Source organism: Bombina bombina, chromosome 4 (genome assembly GCF_027579735.1).
Source record: "Bombina bombina isolate aBomBom1 chromosome 4, aBomBom1.pri, whole genome shotgun sequence".
Lineage (NCBI taxonomy): Eukaryota > Metazoa > Chordata > Amphibia > Anura > Bombinatoridae > Bombina > Bombina bombina.
Window position 1 is genome coordinate 1082926303 of NC_069502.1, and position 21824 is coordinate 1082948126.

A 21824-nucleotide genomic window follows, 5' to 3' on the forward strand; every position below is an offset into this window, starting at 1 on the left:
CTGGTCCGTTTCTGCGAAAGGGACGAAAATTAGGTTTATTTTTGGCCTTGAAAGACCTATTCTGAGGAAGGGCGTGGCCCTTGCCCCCAGTGATATCAGAGATAAACTCTTTCAAGTCAGGGCCAAACAGTGTTTTCCCCTTGAAAGGAATGTCAAACAATTTGTTCTTGGAAGACGCATCCGCTGACCAAGATTTTAACCAAAGCGCTCTGCGCGCCACAATAGCAAACCCAGAATTTTTCGCCGCTAACCTAGCCAATTGCAAGGTGGCGTCTAGGGTGAAAGAATTAGCCAATTTAAGAGCACGAATTCTGTCCATAATCTCCTCATAAGAAGAAGAATTACTAATAATCGCCTTTTCTAGCTCATCGCACCAGAAACACGCGGCTGTAGTGACAGGGACAATGCATGCAATTGGTTGTAGAAGGTAACCTTGCTGAACAAACATCTTTTTTAGCAAACCTTCTAATTTTTTATCCATAGGATCTTGGAAAGCACAACTATCTTCTATGGGTATAGTGGTGCGCTTGTTTAGAGTAGAAACCGCCCCCTCGACCTTGGGGACTGTCTGCCATAAGTCCTTTCTGGGGTCGACTATAGGAAACAATTTTTTAAATATGGGGGGAGGTACGAAAGGTACACCGGGCCTGTCCCATTCTTTATTAACAATGTACGCCACCCGCTTGAGTATAGGAAAAGCTTCGGGGGGCCCCGGGGCCTCTAGGAACTTGTCCATTTTACATAGTGTTTCTGGAATGACCAGATAATCACAATCATCCAAATTGGATAACACCTCCTTAAGCAGAGCGCGGAGATGTTCCAACTTAAATTTAAAAGTAATCACATCAGGTTCAGCTTGTTGAGAAATTTTTCCTGAATCTGAAATTTCTCCCTCAGACAAAACCTCCCTGGCCCCCTCAGACTGGTGTAGGGGCCCTTCAGAAACAATATCATCAGCGGCCTCATGCTCTTCAGTATTTTCTAAAACAGAGCAGTCGCGCTTTCGCTGATAAGTGGGCATATTGGCTAAAATGTTTTTGATAGAATTATCCATTACAGCCGTTAATTGTTGCATAGTAAGGAGTATTGGCGCGCTAGATGTACTAGGGGCCTCCTGTATGGGCAAAACTGGTGTAGACGAAGGAGGGGATGATGCAGTACCATGCTTACTCCCCTCACTTGAGGAATCATCTTGGGCATCATTTTTACTAAATTTATTATGACATAAATCACATCTATTTAAATGAGAAGGAACCTTGGCTTCCCCACAGTCAGAACACAATCTATCTGGTAGTTCAGACATGTTAAACAGGCATAAACTTGATAACAAAGCACAAAAAACGTTTTAAAATAAAACCGTTACTGTCACTTTAAATTTTAAACTGAACACACTTTATTACTGCAATTGCGAAAAAGTATGAAGGAATTGTTCAAAATTCACCAAAATTTCACCACAGTGTCTTAAAGCCTTAAAAGTATTGCACACCAAATTTGGAAGCTTTAACCCTTAAAATAACGGAACCGGAGCCGTTTTTATATTTAACCCCTTTACAGTCCCTGGAATCTGCTTTGCTGAGACCCAACCAAGCCCAAAGGGGAATACGATACCAAATAATGCCTTCAGAAAGACTTTTCTATGTATCAGAGCTCCACACACATGCAGCTGCATGTCATGCTGTTCTCAAAAACAAGTGCGCCATACCGGCGCGAAAATGAGGCTCTGACTATGATTAGGGAAAGCCCCAATAGAATAAAGTGTCTAAAACAGTGCCTGCCGATATTATTTTACAAAAAATACCCAGATTAAATGATTCCTCAAGGCTAAATATGTGTAAATATGATCGATTTAGCCCAGAAAATGTCTACAGTCTTAATAAGCCCTTGTGAAGCCCTTATTTACTGTGTGAATAAAAATGGCTTACCGGATCCCATAGGGAAAATGACAGCTTCCAGCATTACATCGTCTTGTTAGAATGTGTCATACCTCAAGCAGCAAAAGACTGCTCACTGTTCCCCCAACTGAAGTTAATTCCTCTCAACAGTCCTGTGTGGAACAGCCATGGATTTTAGTAACGGTTGCTAAAATCATTTTCCTCATACAAACAGAAATCTTCATCTCTTTTCTGTTTCAGAGTAAATAGTACATACCAGCACTATTTTAAAATAACAAACTCTTGATTGAATAATAAAAACTACAGTTAAACACTAAAAAACTCTAAGCCATCTCCGTGGAGATGTTGCCTGTACAACGGCAAAGAGAATGACTGGGGTAGGCGGAGCCTAGCAGGGATCATGTGACCAGCTTTGCTGGGCTCTTTGCCATTTCCTGTTGGGGAAGAGAATATCCCACAAGTAAGGATGACGCCGTGGACCGGACACACCTATGTTGGAGAAAGGTACCTAACCTCAAAGCCCAATTATCGAATAAAATCGTAAAAATAGACAATAATAAAAATTGGTTATTGCCCTCTAAAATGGGATTTAGAAGATGTCAGGACTGCAATGCTTGCAGACAGATGAAAAAAAAGCGATAGATTAGTAGATACATATTACTCTAGTGATGGAAAAAAGAAATATAACAAACAATTCATTACATGCAATAGCAAGAATGTAGTATATCTACTGTGTTGTTCATGTGACCTAATATATATAAATCGCACTTCTAGACTTAAAAACCAGACTGAGTGAGCACATATATAATATTGAAAATGGTTTTTTAAAACACTCTCTATCTGCCCATTTTTTGAAAAAACACAACAAAAAGGTATCGGAATTAGAATTTCTGGGCATCAGGAAGGTTGATGCCCATTGGAGAGGAGGAGATACCCAGAATATTTAAGGATGCATGGAAATTAAATGGATTTATAACAAGAATTCCCTCATCCCCAATGGACTCAACAAAGATTTTGAGATACATAATTTTCTATAAAAAAATCCCTTTATGATATTAAATTATGTTTTACTATCGAGTGTATTTTGTATTAAGGGTATTTTGTATATTTCATGAAATTTACACTGACACTGTGAATTATGAATTATAGTTATTCATGATGAATTTGTTTTTGAAATCATGTCTGTTTATCAATATGTTTTGTATATATTATTTGAATGCTGTCTAATGTTTTGTATATATTATTTGAATGCTGTCTAATATGAGGTTAATGCCCTTAACAAAAATGTCAGTCAGAGACTCCTTAGTTTATTCCATTGGGAACCACAACGGTATTGCCCATAACAATCATGGAGTCTATATTGATCATCACTTCGGTTCCTGTGACTGCACGGGTTTAAATTTCCTCTGGTTTCATCTGCACACTATCTTCCTTGAAAAAGCCGTTGGTTAACAGTGAAACGTACGTCGGATTTTATCTCCCTCCAGGGACTCATTCATTTATACCCAACTACATCAGAAAAGGAGTGTAGACCCTGCAGGTACTGTAAGCGGAGATCGAGGGCAGTGTGAACGCTGCCCTGTATCCGCATCCATCCGCACTAGGAGTAAATCACTCGCAGTTAATATTGACTGTTCCTAGAAAGGACTCAGATCACACATATGTATGTTGGTGTATTGGATGTTTTATTGTATTTTATATGTATATTTTAATAAATTGCTCTTCTTGAAGCCCTTTGGAGACTGTTTGCCTGCCAGTATAAAAGCAGGTGTGTGCCGTGAATGAGCTTACTATAGCTCCATCTCATGTGAGTAGGATACAGACTAAACACTTTCTCTTTACCATTGGGTACATCATAGAGTTACACTATACATTGTTTTCTCTTTTTTTACTTTGAGGATTTTTTCCAAGACCATTGGATTTGATCACATCACTTACTGGACATATCCTTTATATTTGAATATATTACAGATCTTTGGATCTCTTATTGAAAACGTTATTCTACTTGTCGTTTTTGACATCAACTATCACATTTATTTTCACATTTTTGTTTTTTGTAATTAGTTTACACTTTTATATAGAAAATGATATAATATTAAAATATTAAACTGCCCCCACATGGCTACTTCATAATGCCATCCGGCTGTAAAAAAATTCTGTGGAGAACACTGCTGCGTATACCATTATCCTAAAGACCATACTTTGAAATGTGGACATCTGCTCTAATGCAAAAAAACAGGAAGATAAAGCCACTTTACCATATAAAATCTCTGCAGTGAGAACAGTAGGTTGGTTGTCTAAGGTACGTTGCCATAAATTTATGCCCGTTAACTTGATGAACCCTCCTCCGTACAGCTCCCTGCCTCTTCCTGGGCCGCATTCGCTCCCTGAATACCCGTTCTTCATTTTCCTTAGGTGCTGGAAGTCAGAAAAATAAAATTCAAATTAGTAATACATTTCCAGGGACACTTTACAGCAGCACAAGCAAGCAGGTTACCGGAGCACTGACAACATAATGTTCAACTGCTCTACCCACTCAGTTCTGCACTTAAAACTCACGCGTTTCATAGTAATAGTATAATTTAGACTTATCCATAGCTTATTATACAGCTTTCAGCACCAAGCTGTTAAACCTTCCCTATAACATTCTAGGCAAATCGTTATTGTTACAACACAGTATCAAAATTAGTCAGACAAATAATATCTGAACCCATTCAATAATAACAACAATATTCCAGTATGAGTTAAAGGGATACTAAACCCAAATTTTGTCTTTCATGATTCAGATAGAGCATGCAATTTTAAGCAACTTTCTAATTTACTCCTATTATCAATTTTTCTTCATTCTCTTGCAATCTTTATTTGAAAAAGCAGGAATTCAAGCTAAGGAGCCGGCCTATTTTTTATTCAGAACCCTGGATAGCACTTGCTGATTGGTGGTTACTTTTAGCCACCAATCAGTAAGCGCAACACAGGTGCTGAACCAAAAATGGGCCGGCTCCTAAGCTTACATTCTTGCTTTTCAAATATAGATAGCAAGAGAATGAAGAAAAATGTATAATAGGAGTAAATTAGAAAGTTGCTTAAAACTGCATGCTCTATCTGAATTATGAAATAAAAAATGTGGGTTTAGCATCCCTTTAATTATATTTAAATAAAATGTTGGACACAAGAGGTAGCATTTTACTGTACATGGCTGTCTAGCCAGTAGAAGATGAATAACACAGCAATACAAAAAATATATATGTATAACATTTTAATTAGAGGTAAAGCTTCCTAGACAAAAAGGTATTGCAAATACAGACATCTCCTAACCATAGAAAGCGCAATACTGCCAACTTGGAATTTATTCATTTACAGTAAATTTTCATAATCAATGACATCACAGTAAGAGACATTATAGGAAAAAAATAGACTTTAAAAATGTTAAAGAATAAAAAATATTTCTTTACTTTATAATTTGTACCAGTAAACAGAAAACAGTCTGTATCACTAGTCAAAATTAATTAAGGTGTCTAATTAAAACAAACAATACATGTGCACATCTATTTACAAAACTTTTACTATTAAGATTCATTAATTCTTCCAAAAGACCATAAAGATAGAAGCATTTTTGCACTATTGCAGTAATGAACCATAAACCTTCTCCTAATCAATTATTTTTAACCATTCAGTTCTTATATAATATCACGTCCCTATATATTACACTAATGCATGTCTCTCTGTGGATGTGGCTTGTAGAATCTCTTAACCCCTTACTGATGCAGCGTAACATGTACGCCGCCGTTCATTAAGGGTTTTCATGTTTCTAATAGTGGGGTCCCACCACAAGTGGCAAGACAACGCTATTGTACCCTCCCTCCTCCCTTCTGGTCACCAGAAATAGCCAGCGGCGAGATTGCGCTATTAATAGTGCAATCCCCATAGAAAAACCAGCGACCTACAGGGTACGTTGCTGGTCCTTAAGGGGTTAAAACCAGGACAATTAACAGTTGTGGGCGGGTAGAAGGCCAGACTACCAGCCACTGACAATCTTGCAAGATGTAAGAAGAGTTGGGAGGTATGCAATACTCACCCTAGATAACTATGTGTTTAACCCTGCCTCACAAGCAATGGTCCCACAATCCACTAATCGCCAGCTTTTTCATTATTGGGCAATAAAATGCTTGCAGCACCCGAGGTATTTAAAGCATTTCAAGGGTTAAACACATAGTTATATAGGACCAGTAATGTAAAAATGTAATTCTCTAAAGAATTAGGGCTTGTAATTTGTGACTTAGAATGCCCATTTAGCAAGGTGAAAAGGCTAAAAAAAAATGACTCAGAACTCCTTGGATTATGGAAAATGGATTGTACTGAAAGAGGATGATGACAGGATACAAGATGTATTGCTACTGACTTGGCTAGCTAAGCAAACTGGCACAGGCTTAAATGCTGACAGGCTGTCTGACCAAGTTTAAAAGGACACTGGAGTGAAGGAGATATAGGAGGTATCAAAAGCGGCCACATACAGAAATATTATAGTGGCTTTAGCAAGTTTTATGCAGAAGTTGATATGATCTACAGCCTTTGAAATATCATATCATTTGTTTTCTTTTTAATTTGACACATGATCCTGCTTTTCCATCAACATAAAATCTAAAATTAAAGGCACATAAAAGTAAAATACAGAATATTCTCTCATATCTTAGAGCATTTTATTATTGCATCATTGTTTGCATAAAACTATCTGTTTAACTGTTAAAGGGACACTAAACCCAATTTTTTGCTTAATAATTCAGATAGAGCATGCAATTTTAAAAAAAACTTTCTAATTTACTCCTATTATCATTTTTTTATTTGTTCTCCTGCTATCTTTATTTAAAAAGCAGGAATATAAAGCTTAGGAGCCGGCCCATTTTAGTTTCAGAACCCTGGATAGCGCTTGCTTATTAGTGGTTACATTTAGCTACCAATAAGCAAGTATAAACCATGTTCTGAACCAAAAATGGGCTGGCTCCTAAGCTTTACGTTGCTACTTTTAAAATAAAGATAGCAAGACAACAAAGAAAAATTCATAATATAAGTAAATTAGAAAGTTGTTGCAAGCTCTAGCTGAATCATTAAAGAAAAAATTCTCATCATCCAAATGAGCATTAACAGGAAGTTCCCCTCAGCCAAATAAGCACTAGCAGGAAGTACTCATCAGCCAAATGAGCACTAGCAGGAAGTACTCATCAGCCAAATAAGCACTAGCAGGAAGTACTCATCAGCCAAATAAGCACTAGCAGGAAGTTCTCATCAGCCAAATGAGCACTAGCAGGAAGTTCCCATCAACCAAATGAGAATTAGTAGGAAGTTATCAGCCAAATGAGCATTAGCAGGAAGTTCCCATCAGCCAAATGAGCATTAGGAGAAAGTTCCCATCAGCCAAATGAGGATTAGCAGGAAGTTCCCATCAGCCAAATGAGGATTAGCAGGAAGTTCCCATCAGCCAAATGAGCATTTGCAGCTAGTTTCCATCAGCCAAATGAGCACTAGGAGCTATAGGTACAGTAAATTTATTAATGCACTCCCACAGATAAATGGATTATTGGGAACACATTAAAAAGGGGACAAGTTTACAGCACAATGTCTCTTTAAGGAGCTCAAAGTCAGCCACTTAATTACCAGCTGTGCACAGCGCTGATCAAGGTTTACATATATAAACATAGAAAGTTGACAATAGGATTCTGACATTTTTCTTGCACTTAGATAACTCTGTTGTCTAAATTGTAGTCACTCATCCACTGTTAGCCATGCACGATAAATATAAGTCAGAGTGTAAATACCCCTGGGAAAACCAAGGACATTGACACCATACAAACTTCTAAACCTTCTAGCTTCTCAAAAAAAAAACATTACACATAATATAACATACACTTGGAACAGCTGTAAAATATATCATGTGTAGCAGCGTCATCTGCCCTGGTTTCTCCATTAAATGTGCAAAAAGCAGGGATGCCTGGGGGAACTTCACGCTGTGGAGTTGCTCAATGTCTTTGGGTATATTGATAATTTACAACAATAACCAGCAGGCCAGAAAAACCAATTGCTATGAAGTAGATCCCAAGGTCAGAGTATAATGTTAATGAGATAAAAAATGCCTGGCTGAACAAGAGAGACTATAACACTCCATCTGCCTGATGAGAATGTCAACTGCACAAAGTACTCAGTCAGAATCCCATTTACGGACAAATGAAGGACTTTTATAACTCTTAAAAGTGTCCCTGCTGCCAGGTTAATAGTACCTAATTTATCAAAAGGATATAATGTAATCATTTTACATTGTTTTAATGAGACCTTTGGTTTTGATCTATGCTTATTTGTTTCAATAAAAATACATAAATTATACGAATAGGCATATCTGGGGGGGGGTTTCAGAGCTGTAAATGGATAGCCACATCCTTGCAGTATTCATTGTTTTTTTTAAAAAACTGCAAACTTTGAAAAATGTATGGTAGTGTTATATAAATTGATCCCTTAATTGTATCCAGCTCAGAGAGGCTGAGATGATAGAGATGCCACAATGAATGGGGTGGGGGGGGGAGTAAGGTGTGACTTAGGCAGAGATTGGAATGACAGGGTGGGGTTAGGGATTCTATGGGTGTGGCTAGATAGCCCTCAGACAGATCTATCCCACATAAAAGGATGGTCTGGGAGCTGTGGTGTGCAGTAATTTGCAATTGTGATGATGACATCACTGTAATGAAGTCTTTCTCACACACACACACACACACACACACATATATATATATATATATATATATATATATATATATATATATATATATATATATATATATTCTTTGGAACATGAGGCAAAATAACCCTTCCCCTAGTAGGCCTTGATTTGAAACCTATTCTGTACCCTTGGGAAATAATGTTCAGAATCAGAACCCATGGATGGGTGAACAGAATAAAACCAAGTCCCCTGAAAAAGGTGTGATTTGCCCCTACTAGAAAATCTGGATGGGGGGGTGGCACCTTAATTCAGACTTGGTAGTGGAAACAGGCTTCTTGAACTGTTTAGATCTGTTTAAGTTATTGTTTGGTGTCCAGGAAAAACTAGAAGAGGCAGAGGAGGACTTTTGGTTCTTAGATTGACGAAAGGAACGAAAATGGTTAGAAGCTCTAGGATTACCCTTAGATTTCTTATCCTGAGGGAGAAAAGCTAATTTCCTTCCAATCACTATTGAAATAATTTCATCCAGACCAGACCTAAACAACATCTTCCCCTTAAAAGGAAGAGACAAAAGTCTTGATTAAGTGGATTAAGAAACCATATCAGCAGACCATGATTTCAACCACTATGCCCTCCTAGTCAAAACTGCTATTGCCATAGTCTTGGCACTCATTTTAATAATATCAACAATCACATCACAATTTAAATCATTAGCTGTTTTCAAGAGTTTAAATTGATAAGAAAAGTCTTTACCAGCAGATTCCTCAGAAATCTGCTCAGAAAAACCATCCCACCAAAGGGTAGAGGCTGCAGTTACGCAAGCTATACTAATTGTTGGCATAAAAAGAAAACCACCTTGCTAAAAAGCCTTTTTTATAAATGATCTATCTATAGTGTCTTTAAAAGAGGTACTATCCTAAAGAGTAATAGTAGTCATATCATATGACTAAGTGCCAGCAACGGCGCGAAACGCGTCAGGATCACCTCTATTCTGGATTCTTGTCCTTATGAGGCATCACTCATGTAAATCTTATCAATAAAGCAACTTATGAATTTTTCTTACCCCTGAGTGCACCGGATTCTTTTTGTTTTTTGTTTTTAGTAATAGTAGTACGTCTAAAGTAAAAATAGCCTCATCCACTTTAGAAATAGTTTCACCAACTATCTAAATTAGAAGCAGGCAAAGGAAACGTCCTTTTAAATCTCTGAGCTGGATAAAAAGGGATACCAGGCTTGGACCACTTGAGAGAAAATATGTCAGAGATAGAATTAGGAATTGGAAATACCTTTAAAAATTAAATCCAGCTGCTTAACAGACTTATCCTCAGTAACTTTATAATCCTGAATTCCTAAAGTACATAACACGTCTCTTAAAAGAGAACGAAGGAGGAAGATTCAGTTTCTTAATTAGAGACTGAATCTTGATCATCTAAAAAAACTTCACTCTCAGAGGATAAATCAGAGGAAGCAGGACCTAGAACATTCAGCTTAACAGACTTAGTGTCATGAATATCTTATGATTTAGACAATAAGGGGTTAATTTTCTTTAAGCCTGTGTGCTAGAAAACATTTATTTTTTTCAAGAAGAACTGTGTAGCTGTGTTTTGCGTTAATGAGTTTTCCCTTTGATCAGTCAGGACCCCTTATAAATACTTTGTAAGATACACAGAAGAGAACTTTATTGCCTAAATGGTCATTTTATTACCCCAAACTTTAAGCACAGAGAATGATGAAACACAGAGATTCTATCCATGAACTACACTGGGGTCATTGAGAGGACAGCCAACCTTGCCAATTAGTGCTTTTATAAGTAATAATGCCTCAGAAATATAAATAATGCAATATATATGGTGTTTGGTATCAAAATACTCTTCACAACATCACTAAGGGATTGCCTTTCTGTGTATATGGAATAGATGTACCTAACAGAAATTATAAGGTGTTCCATAATTTCAGGCAAAGACTCAGGAATTTTATTACCTGTCATAAAAGAGAGGGGAGTGGATATTTCTCGCAAAAGAGAGGGGTTTCCTAGCCCTCTGGAAAGAGGGTGGGTCATATCATGGAAACATGTATAAGAATTTTGTGTTTAACAATTAAGGTGTTCATTCTTACATGGGAGGCTGTATACCAACAGAGTGAGGGACCATCTTTTCCTGCCAACCTCCCTGGCACAGATATCCAATGCTAGTAAAGTGTAAGGTGTCTGTTGTTTCTCTTTTTTATTTTAAAACTGTTTGCTTGTGTATAATTCTATTGGTTAACATCTTTTTATTGATAATGCATTGTGCTAATTTTTCACATAATAAATATTCAATTATTACGTTTCTACCTTTGTCTAATATTCGAACCACGTTACTGAAAGAGACTGGTAGTATTAAGACTGTGATTTTAGATTATTATTTTTTGCTAAATTGTATTCTGGGTTTCCTTAGGATTTCCCATAAAATTATAAACGGTGGCAGCTATAGTTTTAGTGTGGGTGGCGTTAGAGGGGAATTGTGGGCATTTTTCTGAGTCTAAGACAGGCTAGCGAGTGTTGTTAACCCTTGCACCCACTGAACTAAGTCACAGGCTTGCCTGGAGTGGCTGGACTGTGGCAGATTAGTGAAAGTGGAAAGGGTCTGTTAACCCTTTCTGTGACAAACAAGTGACTGGTGCAGGGTTGGTTAACCCTGGTCATCACACTTAGAGTTACTTAAATCAGATAAGCTAGTAGAGGGATTATCCGAAACCACCTTTTTACTCTTACTTGAAGGGGGCATGGCAGCCAACATCTCAGATATAGTAGAGTGTAAAAAATCTTTAAATCCTGGATCAAAATCTGAAGTATTCCCCTCTGTAGTACAAACAGAGGGAGGACAGATACCTTTAGAAGCAAGGGCAGCATTATACTGATCAGACTGATTATTCTAAATGAATGGCAAAGCTGAGCAGGGGGGGGGGGTTATATCAACCAGCTTGCAAAAGATACATTTTATATTATCTATGTACATATTCATAACAAAAAATAGGTAAAATTCTTCTAAAACATTTATTTTGTATGCAGATCTTGTGCAATGCCTAAGTATAGCATACAAATAAATAAATAAATATTTTTATGTCTCTAACCCACTGGTTTTTAAACCTGTCCTCAAGCCTCACTAACAGGCCACATTTTTCAGGATATCTGAACTGGACCATAGGTGAATAAATAAGCTGATTAGTAAACATAGTTATTTTACCTGCTCTCATCCAAGGTTATCCTGAAAACCTGGCTTGTTGGGGAGGCCTGCAAACATGTTTGAAAACCCTTAGTGAATGCTTTTCCAGTGCAATATATCCAGAAATGCCTTGTCAAATACAATTAAACTCACTGTCTTGCTGCACTTGTGTCCTGATGACTGTAATTCAATACCATATTGGAAAAATATCCTGATAATTTGCCACTGTTAGTGTTATCTGTTTTTGTTCCTACATATACCAAGGACACGAACAGATCAGATTTAGTGCACATTGGCCTTGCATAGCCATTTAAAGAACCATCTGAACAGCAATAACAGAGAAAGAAGCCAATGTCTAATGTCTACTCTTAGACAGTGACTTAGATTCTAGTGTTAATAATGTCATTCTATAAAGCCTACACTATGTCATCAAATAGCATGGCAATGTATTGAATAGGCTTCACAAACAAAAAAAACACAAAGCAATGGACTTTATTCCCTTAAAGTGAAGGTTAAGTCTGGCTTACTCGCTAACAGTTTTAGACTGTGCATGTAAAATAAGCTTGATGTTCATTCATCAAATTCTTTACAAATCTTCGTAACATTTTAATTTTCACATTCTAAATAGCCTCCGTTTTACCTCAATTGTCCGTCCGACATCTTGCCGCAATTGATTGACATTTTTTCCATATGTGATAGCCAATCCCTTTTTCACCCCCGGGGCGTTCTGCCCCTTTTTACCCACGTCATTATTAACTTATGTGCATGCGTGTAATCCCGACAAGCGTCATCGACTTAATGCTCGTGCATGATACGTACATACAAAGTAACACTGCTACGTGCTTAAAATTTGTACGCATGTGCGATTGCGGTTAAAATACGCATGCGCATTTTCAATCTGCTGTTGTGCACGAGCTTGAAAGTGACGTGGTGAGCTTGTTGACACGCTCGCTACGTCACTAGTGTCGAAGAAGGAAGTGGGGCAGGGGAAGAGTCAATATATGAAACGGAGGTATAATATATATCTCTTTTATTACAAAATCAATAACTTTTTTTAAAAATTAGGTTAGCGACTTTAAAAGTTTTATGATCATGTTTAAATGGGTGCAGTGCATTTGCTTAAAATTGACCTTCACTTTAAATTATATCTTCCCCAGGAAGCTTTTCTTTTGATCACAATATGCATGTAACACATAATAGTTATCCGTACAAGAAGACAGCCATTTATAGAACGAAAAGGTTGCTATCTAACGATAAAGCAGAAGATTATCTGTAGCTTTTGTGAGATTAGTGGAGAAACAAATCATATATTATGTTTAGTTTTCTTCTCCTCACCTGTTGCTCTCTATATAAGGTAATATTTATTATGTATAAAATGTATATTTATACCCATGAAGGCATCTGATTGCAATATTTAGTCATTTCAGACAGTGTGTAATGTACTAAAATGTCTATTAAATAAAAACCAAAACAAGAGATACTATTGTATTAAGCTTCCACAGGCATATCCCAGCTTCATTGAAGTATGTTACGCCACTTGCGCACAGTGTGTGATGTCACTAACGTTTGCCAGAGGAGCCTGACGTGGAGCAAGTCGTGAGCAGAGTACCGTGGGAGACAAAATTCCGGTAGTGGGGAGAGCAGGAAGACGCGGTAAGATACACTTCTCATAGAGTTATAGTGTGCTGTCGCCTCCTCACGAAGGGATCTGGACTTAGAACTACCCTTTACCTGTGTAAGCGCATTGGGCTCCATATCTGGTAAGGAGACACCTTTGTTTACTATTACACTGGGATATGGCTATTTAGAAACATAACCTGAGGAAACGTTGTGGTGGCGCTGAAAAACACGTAGCGTGTATAACATGTGTAAGTGCACATTGAGATTATGTTTTTAATGTTTAAAGTGTTTTATTAAAAGTTATTAGCTACAAACATAAGTTGGAAATTTGCTACCACTATTTGCGCATATGCACAATTATGTAATCATGGCACATGTTTCAAAAGAATGTGTGGAATGTGGTCATATAAATACAAGCATGTGCACATTGTTCGGTAGCAAATTACAGTGCAGATGAAAATTAGTTCTCGTATTCCTCATGAAAGTAGTCACGTACACATGCATTATGTGGTGGTAAATTTTGACTGAGAATTTATTTTAACACATTAAAGCTAATACGTTTTTTAATGTTTGTTTATATATATTAAAGGTATTATCTGTTATTACACAGTCGCAGGGTACTATTGAAAAATGTATTAACTTTAATGTTTTAATTTGAAGGGATGATAAGGTCAGAAAATTTCTATTCATTAAAAAATAGTATTAATACATTTAAAATCTTCTTAAAATACCTTGAACTGCACTTTTTTTCCCCATTCACCAGCTATTCCATCTAAAAAAAATGTAGATTTCCAAACCCACCGTGAGGCTTATTTGCAATAGCCAATCACGGTGGGCAACCTGCGTTCTCCCTTCCCTTAATTTCCGGGTACTTGGATGAAGCCAATGCATGCACTCTGATGTGCAAAACTGTAACGCATGCGCATTGTAATCTCGAGTTCCATCATTAACGTCATCACTTTAGCGGCCACAGTCATTCTTGAGTCAGAGCTGAATAAAGAGCAGACATATACTATTGTGCATGCTGCAAAATTATCAGAAGACCTGGTAAAAGTCTTCATGTACAGATTTGTCCATGCGTGTGAAAAGGACTACAAATGCGCATGCATGGGTAAGTGTGTAAATATGTAAATTTATTAAGATTATATAGGCGTTTAGTAGAGTTTGCCAGACCGCCCGATGTAAATTATGACGTCATAAATAGAAATAAAATATTGATTCAAAACTTGACAGAAGCTTAGTTTTTAAAAAAAAAACTAAATTTATGCTTACCTGATAAATTGATTTCTTCTATGGCAAGACGAGTCCACGGATTCATCCTTTACTTGTGGGATATTATCCTTCCCTACTCCCTACAGGAAGTGGCAAAGATCACCACTGCAGAGCTGTCTATATAGCTCCTCCCTTAGCTCCACCCCCCAGTCATTCGACCGAAGGTACAGGAAGAAAAAGGAGAAACTACAAGGTGCAGAGGTGACTGAGTTTAAATCAAAAAATACAATCTGTCTTAAAATGACAGGGCGGGCCGTGGACTCGTTTTACCATAGAAGAAATCAATTTATCAGGTAAGCATAAATTTAGTTTTCTTCTATAAAGGTAAGTTAAGTCCACGGATTCATCCTTTACTTGTGGGATACAATACCAAAGCTACAGGACACGGATGAACGGGAGGGACAAGACAGATGGTTAAACAGAAGGCACCACTGCTTGAAGATCTTTTCTCCCAAAAATAGCCTCAGAAGAAGCAAAGGTATCAAATTTGGAAAATTTGGAAAAGGTAAGAAGCAAAGACCAAGTTGCAGCCTTACAAATCTGTTCAACAGAAGCATCATTTTTAAAAGCCCATGTGGAAGCCACCGCTCTAGTAGAGTGAGCTGTAATTCTTTCAGGAGGCTGCTGTCCAGCAGTCTCGTATGCCAAACGGATGATGCTTTTCAGCTAAAAGGCAAGAGAGGTAGCCATAGCTTTTTGACCCCTACGTTTTCCAGAATAGACAACAAACAAAGAAGATGTTTGACGGAAATCTTTGGTCGCTTGCAAGTAAAACTTTAAAGCACGAACCACGTCCAAGTTGTGCAACAGATGTTCCTTCTTAGAGGAAGGATTAGGACACAGAGAAGGAACAACAATTTCCTGATTAATATTCTTATTAGTAACAACCTTAGGAAGGAATCCAGGTTTGGTACGCAAAACCACCTTATCAGCATGGAAAACAAGATAAGGAGAGTCGCATTGCAATGCAGATAGTTCAGAAACTCTTCGAGCCGAAGAGATAGCAACTAAAAACAGAACTTTCCAAGATAGAAGCTTAATATCTATGGAATGCATAAATTCAAACGGAACCCCTTGAAGAACCTTAAGAACTAAATTCAAACTCCATGGAGGAGCAACAGGTTTAAACACAGGCTTGATTCTAACTAAAGCCTGACAGAACGACTGCATGGCTGGAACATCTGCCAGACGTTTGTGCAGTAGAATTGATAACGCAGATATCTGTCCCTTTAAGGAACTAGCTGATAACCCCTTCTCCAATCCTTCTTGGAGAAAGGAGAAAATCCTAGGAATCCTGATCTTATTCCATGAGTAGCCTTTGGATTCGCACCAATAAAGATATTTACGCCATATCTTATGATAAATGTTCCTGGTGACAGGCTTTCAAGCCTGAATCAAGGTATCTATGACTGACTCAGAGAACCCCCGCTTGGATAAGATCAAGCGTTCAATCTCCAAGCAGTCAGTCGCAGAGAAACTAGATTTGGATGCTGGAACGGACCTTGAATCAGAAGGTCCTGTCTCAGTGGCAGAGTCCATGGTGGAAGAGATGACATGTCCACTAGGTCTGCATACCAAGTCCTGTGTGGCCACGCAGGTGCTATCAAAATCACTGAAGCTCTCTCCTGTTTGATTCTGTCAATCAAACTACGAAGGAGAGGAAATGGTGGAAACACATAAGCCAGGTTGAACGACCAGGGTACTGCTAGAGCATCTATCAGTACTGCCTGAGGAACCCTTGACCTGGACCCGTATCGAGGAAGTTTGGCATTCTGACGAGACGCCATCAGATCCAATTCTGGTGTGCCCCATTGCTGAATGAATTGTGCAAACACCTCCGGATGGAGTTCCCACTCCCCCGGATGAAAAGTCTGACGACTTAGAAAATCCGCTTCCCAGTTCTCCACTCCTGGGATATAGATTGCTGATAGATGGCAAGAGGGAGTCTCTGCCCATTGAATTATTTTGGTAACCTCTATCATCGCTAAAGAACTCTTTGTTCCCCCCTGATGATTGATATATGCTACAGTCGTGATATTGTCCGACTGGAATCTTATGAATCTGGCCGATGCCAGCTGTGGCCACGCCTGAAGCACGTTAAATATCGCTCTCAGTTCTAGAATATTTATCGGGAGGAGAGCCTCCTCCTGAGTCCACAATCCCTGTGCATTCAGGGAATTCCAGACTGCACCCCAGCCCAATAGGCTGGCGTCTGTCGTCACTATGACCCACGCTGGCCTGCGGAAACACATTCCCTTGGACAGATGATCCTGTGACAACCACCAAAGAAGAGAGTCTCTGGTCTCTTGATCATGATTTATCTGAGGAGATAAATCTGCATAATCCCCATTCCACTGTTTGAGCATGCAAAATTGCAGTGGTCTGAGATGCAAGCGAGCAAACGAAACTATGTCCATTGCCGCTACCATTAAACCGATTACCTCCATACACTGAGCCACTGACGGCCGAAGGAATGGAATGAAGAGCTCGGCAGATGGATAAAATCTTTGATTTCCTGACCTTCGTCAGAAAAATTTTCATGTCCACCGAATCTATCAGAGTTCCCAGGAATGGAACTCTTGTGAGAGGGAGAAGTGAACTCTTTTTTATGTTCACCTTCCACCCGTGAGATCTTAGAAAAGCCAACATGATGTCCGTGTGAGACTTGGCTAGTTGGTAAGTTGACGCCTGGATTAAGATATCATCCAGAGAAGGCGCCACTGCTATGCCCCGCGGCCTTAGAACCGCCAGAAGGGACCCTAGCACCTTTGTGAAAATTCTGGGAGCCGTGGCCAACCCGAAGGGAAGAGCCACAAACTGGTAATGCTTGTCCAGAAAGGCGAACCTGAGGAACTGGTGATGATCTTTGTGGATAGGAATGTGTAGATATGCATCCTTTAAGTCCACGGTGGTTACATATTGACCCTCCTGGATCATTGGCAAAATAGTCTGAATGGTCTCCATCTTGAAGGATTGGACTCTGAGGAATTTGTTTAGGATCTTGAGATCCAAAATTGGTCTGAAAGTTCCCTCTTTTTTGGGAACCACAAACAGATTAGAGTAGAACCCTTGCCCCGTTCTGTTTCCGGAATTGGGCAGATCACTCCCATGGAATATAGGTCTTCTACACAGAATAAGAACGCCTCTCTTTTTGTCTGGTTTATAGACAATTGAGAAAGATGGAATCTCCCCCTTGGGGGAGAATCTTTGAAATCTAGAAGATACCCCTGGGTTACAATTTCTAAAGCCCAGGAGTCCTGAACGTCTCTTGCCCAAGCCTGAGCGAAGAGAGAAAGTCTGCCCCTACTAGATCCGGTCCCGGATCGGGGGCTACCCCTTCATGCTGTCTTGGTGGCAGCAGCAGGCTTCTTGGCCTGTTTACCCTTGTTCCAAGTCTGGTTAGGTCTCCAGACTGACTTGGATTGAGCAAGATTCCCCTCTTGCTTTGCGGCAGGGGAAGAAGAAGAGGGACCACCTTTGAAGTTTCGAAAGGAACGAAAATTATTTTGTTTGATCCTCCTCTTATTCGTCTTATCCTGAGGAAGGGCATGGCCTTTCCCTCCAGTGATGTCTGAAATGATCTCTTTCAGTTCAGGCCCGAATAGGGTCTTACCCTTGAAAGGGATGGCTAAAAGCTTAGCTTTTGATGACACATCGGCACACCAGGACTTAAGCCATAACGCTTTGCACGCTAAAATGGCAAAACCTGAATTCTTCGCCGCTAATTTAGCCAATTGAAAAGCGGCATCTGTAATGAAAGAATTACCTAGCTTGAGAGCCCTAATTCTATCCAGAATATCCTCTAATGGAGTCTCAACCTGAAGAACCTCTTCCAGAGCCTCGAACCAAAAGGACGCTGCAGTAGTTACAGGAACAATGCACGTTATAGGTTGGAGAAGAAAACCTTGATGAACAAATATTTTCTTCAGGAGACAGTCTAATTTTTTATCCATAGGATCTTTGAAAAAAACAACTGTCCTCAATAGGTATAGTTGTACGCTTAGCCAGGGTATAAATAGCTCCCTCCACCTTAGGGACCGTCTGCCACGAGTTCCGCACGACGTCTGATATGGGAAACATTTTCTTAAAAGTAGGAGGGGGAGCGAACGGAATACCTGGTCTATCCCACTCCTTAGTAACAATTTCCGAAATCCTCTTAGGGACCGGAAAAACATCAGTGTAGGCAGGAACCTCTAGGAATTTGTCCATTTTACACAATTTCTCTGGAACTACAATAGGGTCACAATCATCCAGAGTCGCTAAAACCTCCCTGAGCAATAAGCGGAGGTGTTCTAGTTTAAATTTAAAAGCTGTCATATCTGAATCTGTCTGAGAGAACATATTTTCAGAAATCTCTCCCTCAGCCAGCAAATCCCTCACTTCAGAACATTGTGAGGGTACATCGGATATAGCTAATAAAGCGTCAGAGGGCTCAGCGTTTGTTCTCACACCAGACCTACTGCGCTTCCCCTGCAACCCCGGCAGCTTAGATAAAACCTCAGTGAGGGAAGTATTCATAACTGTGGCCATATCTTGCAGGGTGAAAGAATTAGACGCACTAGAAGTACTTGGCGTCGTTTGTGCGGGCGTTAACGGTTGTGACACTTGGGGAGAATTAGATGGCATAACCTGATTCTCTTCTGACTGAGAATCATCCTGCGACATACTTTTAGTAGCTAAAATATGTTCTTTACAATTTATTGACCTTTCAATGCATGAGGGACACATTCTAAGTGGAGGTTCCACAATGGCTTCTAAACATATTGAACATTGAATTTCCTCAATGTCAGCCCTGCTGTGGCCCTACCTGCCCTCAGGGATCGAAAGTGTGGGGTAAAAGCTTCGATTTGGCCCAAAACATACACTAGGACCCTCAGAAGTTAGAGCTTGCTGCTTGCTGACAAACTAACTGCGCATCTGAGGCGCGAAAATAGGCCCCGCCCATCTCACTTGATGTTTCCTGAGCCTTAAAGAACCGCACCAGAGCGGTTATAACTAGCCATGTGGGTTCAAAGATCCGAAAATTAAGCCATGTGTGCCCTAATAAAGTTGCCCAAAACGTTTATTGCCCACAAAAACGTTAAGCATTCCCAACCAAAAAACGTTTGCTCACAAACATTTTACATTCAGTGTCAACCATATATGTAATTGGCCCCATAAGCAAGCTAAGTAATGCCCTTCTTTTAGCTCTAGGATTACTGCTTACCCTTACCCTTCTGGGTATAATGTCAGCCTTTCTGAAATACACTCTCTCTCCAGAAAAAATATGACTGAACATACCTCATTGCTGCATAGCATGAAACCGTTCCTCACACTGAAGTATCCTGTACTCCTCAGCCTCTGTGGGAACAGCAATGGACCTTAGTTACAAATGCTAAGATCATCATCCTTCAGGCAGCATCTTCATCCATCTGCTGCCTGAGAGTAAATAGTACAAACTGGTACCATTTAAAAATAACAAACTCTTGATTGAAGAAATTAAAAACTAATATTTTATCACCTCTTTCACTTTACCCTTCCTAGTACTTAGAGTAGGCAAAGAGAATGACAGGGGGTGGAGCTAAGGGAGGAGCTATAAAGGTAGCTCTGCTGTGGTGCTCTTTGCCACTTCCTGTAGGGAAGGATAATATCCCACAAGTAAAGGATGAATCCGTGGACTCGTCTTACATTTATAGAAGAAATGGTAAGTTTATTCACATTTATATATACTATTTATAAACGTTTGAATTCAACAAAAGTGATGTTTTTAGGTTGACTTTTCTAATCTTTTAAGTTTGTGGAAAATTGCAACCACATAATGTTACTGCGCATGCATTGCATTATTGTAGATTAAATTGCTCTTTTAAATTCACGTGTCACTCACTAATTGAGTCTCGCAGGGCGGGTAATTGATTCAGTCATCACTGGAAAAATTCATTTTCAATGGTATGCTTTTTGGAACAGCCCTAGCCTAGAACCCTAGTGGAAAAAAAATGCTTACTTTATAATAAAAAAATCTTTTAAATCTCCTTTTTTTGTGCATTCCCATTAGATGAATAGCATAGAGGGGTGAAAAAATATTATTTGACAAGAAAAACGAAAATAAAATACTGTAAATCATAAAAAACTAACACAATTTAAATTATGTTACCACTAAATTATAATTCTCTCATATTTCAATCCAAACAACATTACATTGTTCCTAAGTATGTGTCAAACTGTTAAGAAGCAGATTGTTTTATAAACTGGTGAAAATATGCATAATGTTTAGGTAAAAAAGAGCAATTTCTACAATGTAAAAAATGTAAATGTACAATGCATTAAACCAGCAATATTTTTATGTCAATACGTTTATTTTCACTTGCTGGCCACAAGAGGGCACTCAAACATGAGAAATCAGAGCCCCAGGGAAATTAACACACTAGGAACAATTTAAAGAATTTGATATTGTGAGTTTGTTCTAAAAAAATAATTTACTAAGATTTGGAGAGTTACCTCACACTTTAGTGAAAAAACTCAATATAATAAAATAGGAATTGAAGAACATTATAAATGTAGAGTTTGCTGAAATACATGATAAAAATTATGGGTCAGTTTAAGAATGAAGCGCTAAAGTTTGCATGCAAGCGAAAGGGGTTTATCATAGGTGTTTAAGCTCATCGGGTTTACCACTGGTATTACGAGTGGAAAGTAAACGCGATCGCTAGAGCGCAATCGAGATATACAATAAAATGATTACCGCTTTCTCAGAGCTCTGGTTAACTGTTTCGCGAAAGTAGTACAGCTGTATATTGTACCAAAATACCATAAGCTATATATCGAAATATTTATGAATAAATAGAACATATGTATGTAATGAACATTGGACTATGACATATTAATATTTTCATGTTGGGTTAGCGCACATGAGAATATACAATTGGGTTTGTGTGCAAGTAGGGTTTTTTCCCACTTTTTTGCTCCATTGATTTCCATTGGGGAATACGTGAACACACACGCGATATTCTAAGTTAGTCTTTTTGAGCTTGTCTAGTTAGTGCGTGGGCGAAAACAGTTTACTTTCAACTCATAATACCAGTGCAAAAAGATGAACTTCTAGAGCAGTTAACGCTTGAGTGGGCGTGTTAATTTGAGCTCCACTTGTAATCTGGCCCT

The 21824-nt window shown here is 38.8% G+C and overlaps 1 protein-coding gene across 1 annotated transcript in view; it reads right to left on the bottom strand.

Annotated features, from left to right (window-relative positions):
* The window catches only part of PRKCE (protein kinase C epsilon), a 941255-nt gene that overhangs the window by 497612 nt on the left and 421819 nt on the right, over positions 1 to 21824 (bottom strand). The window contains 1 exon segment of the mRNA XM_053712727.1: positions 4151 to 4310. Coding sequence (XP_053568702.1) covers positions 4151 to 4310 — 160 coding nt within the window.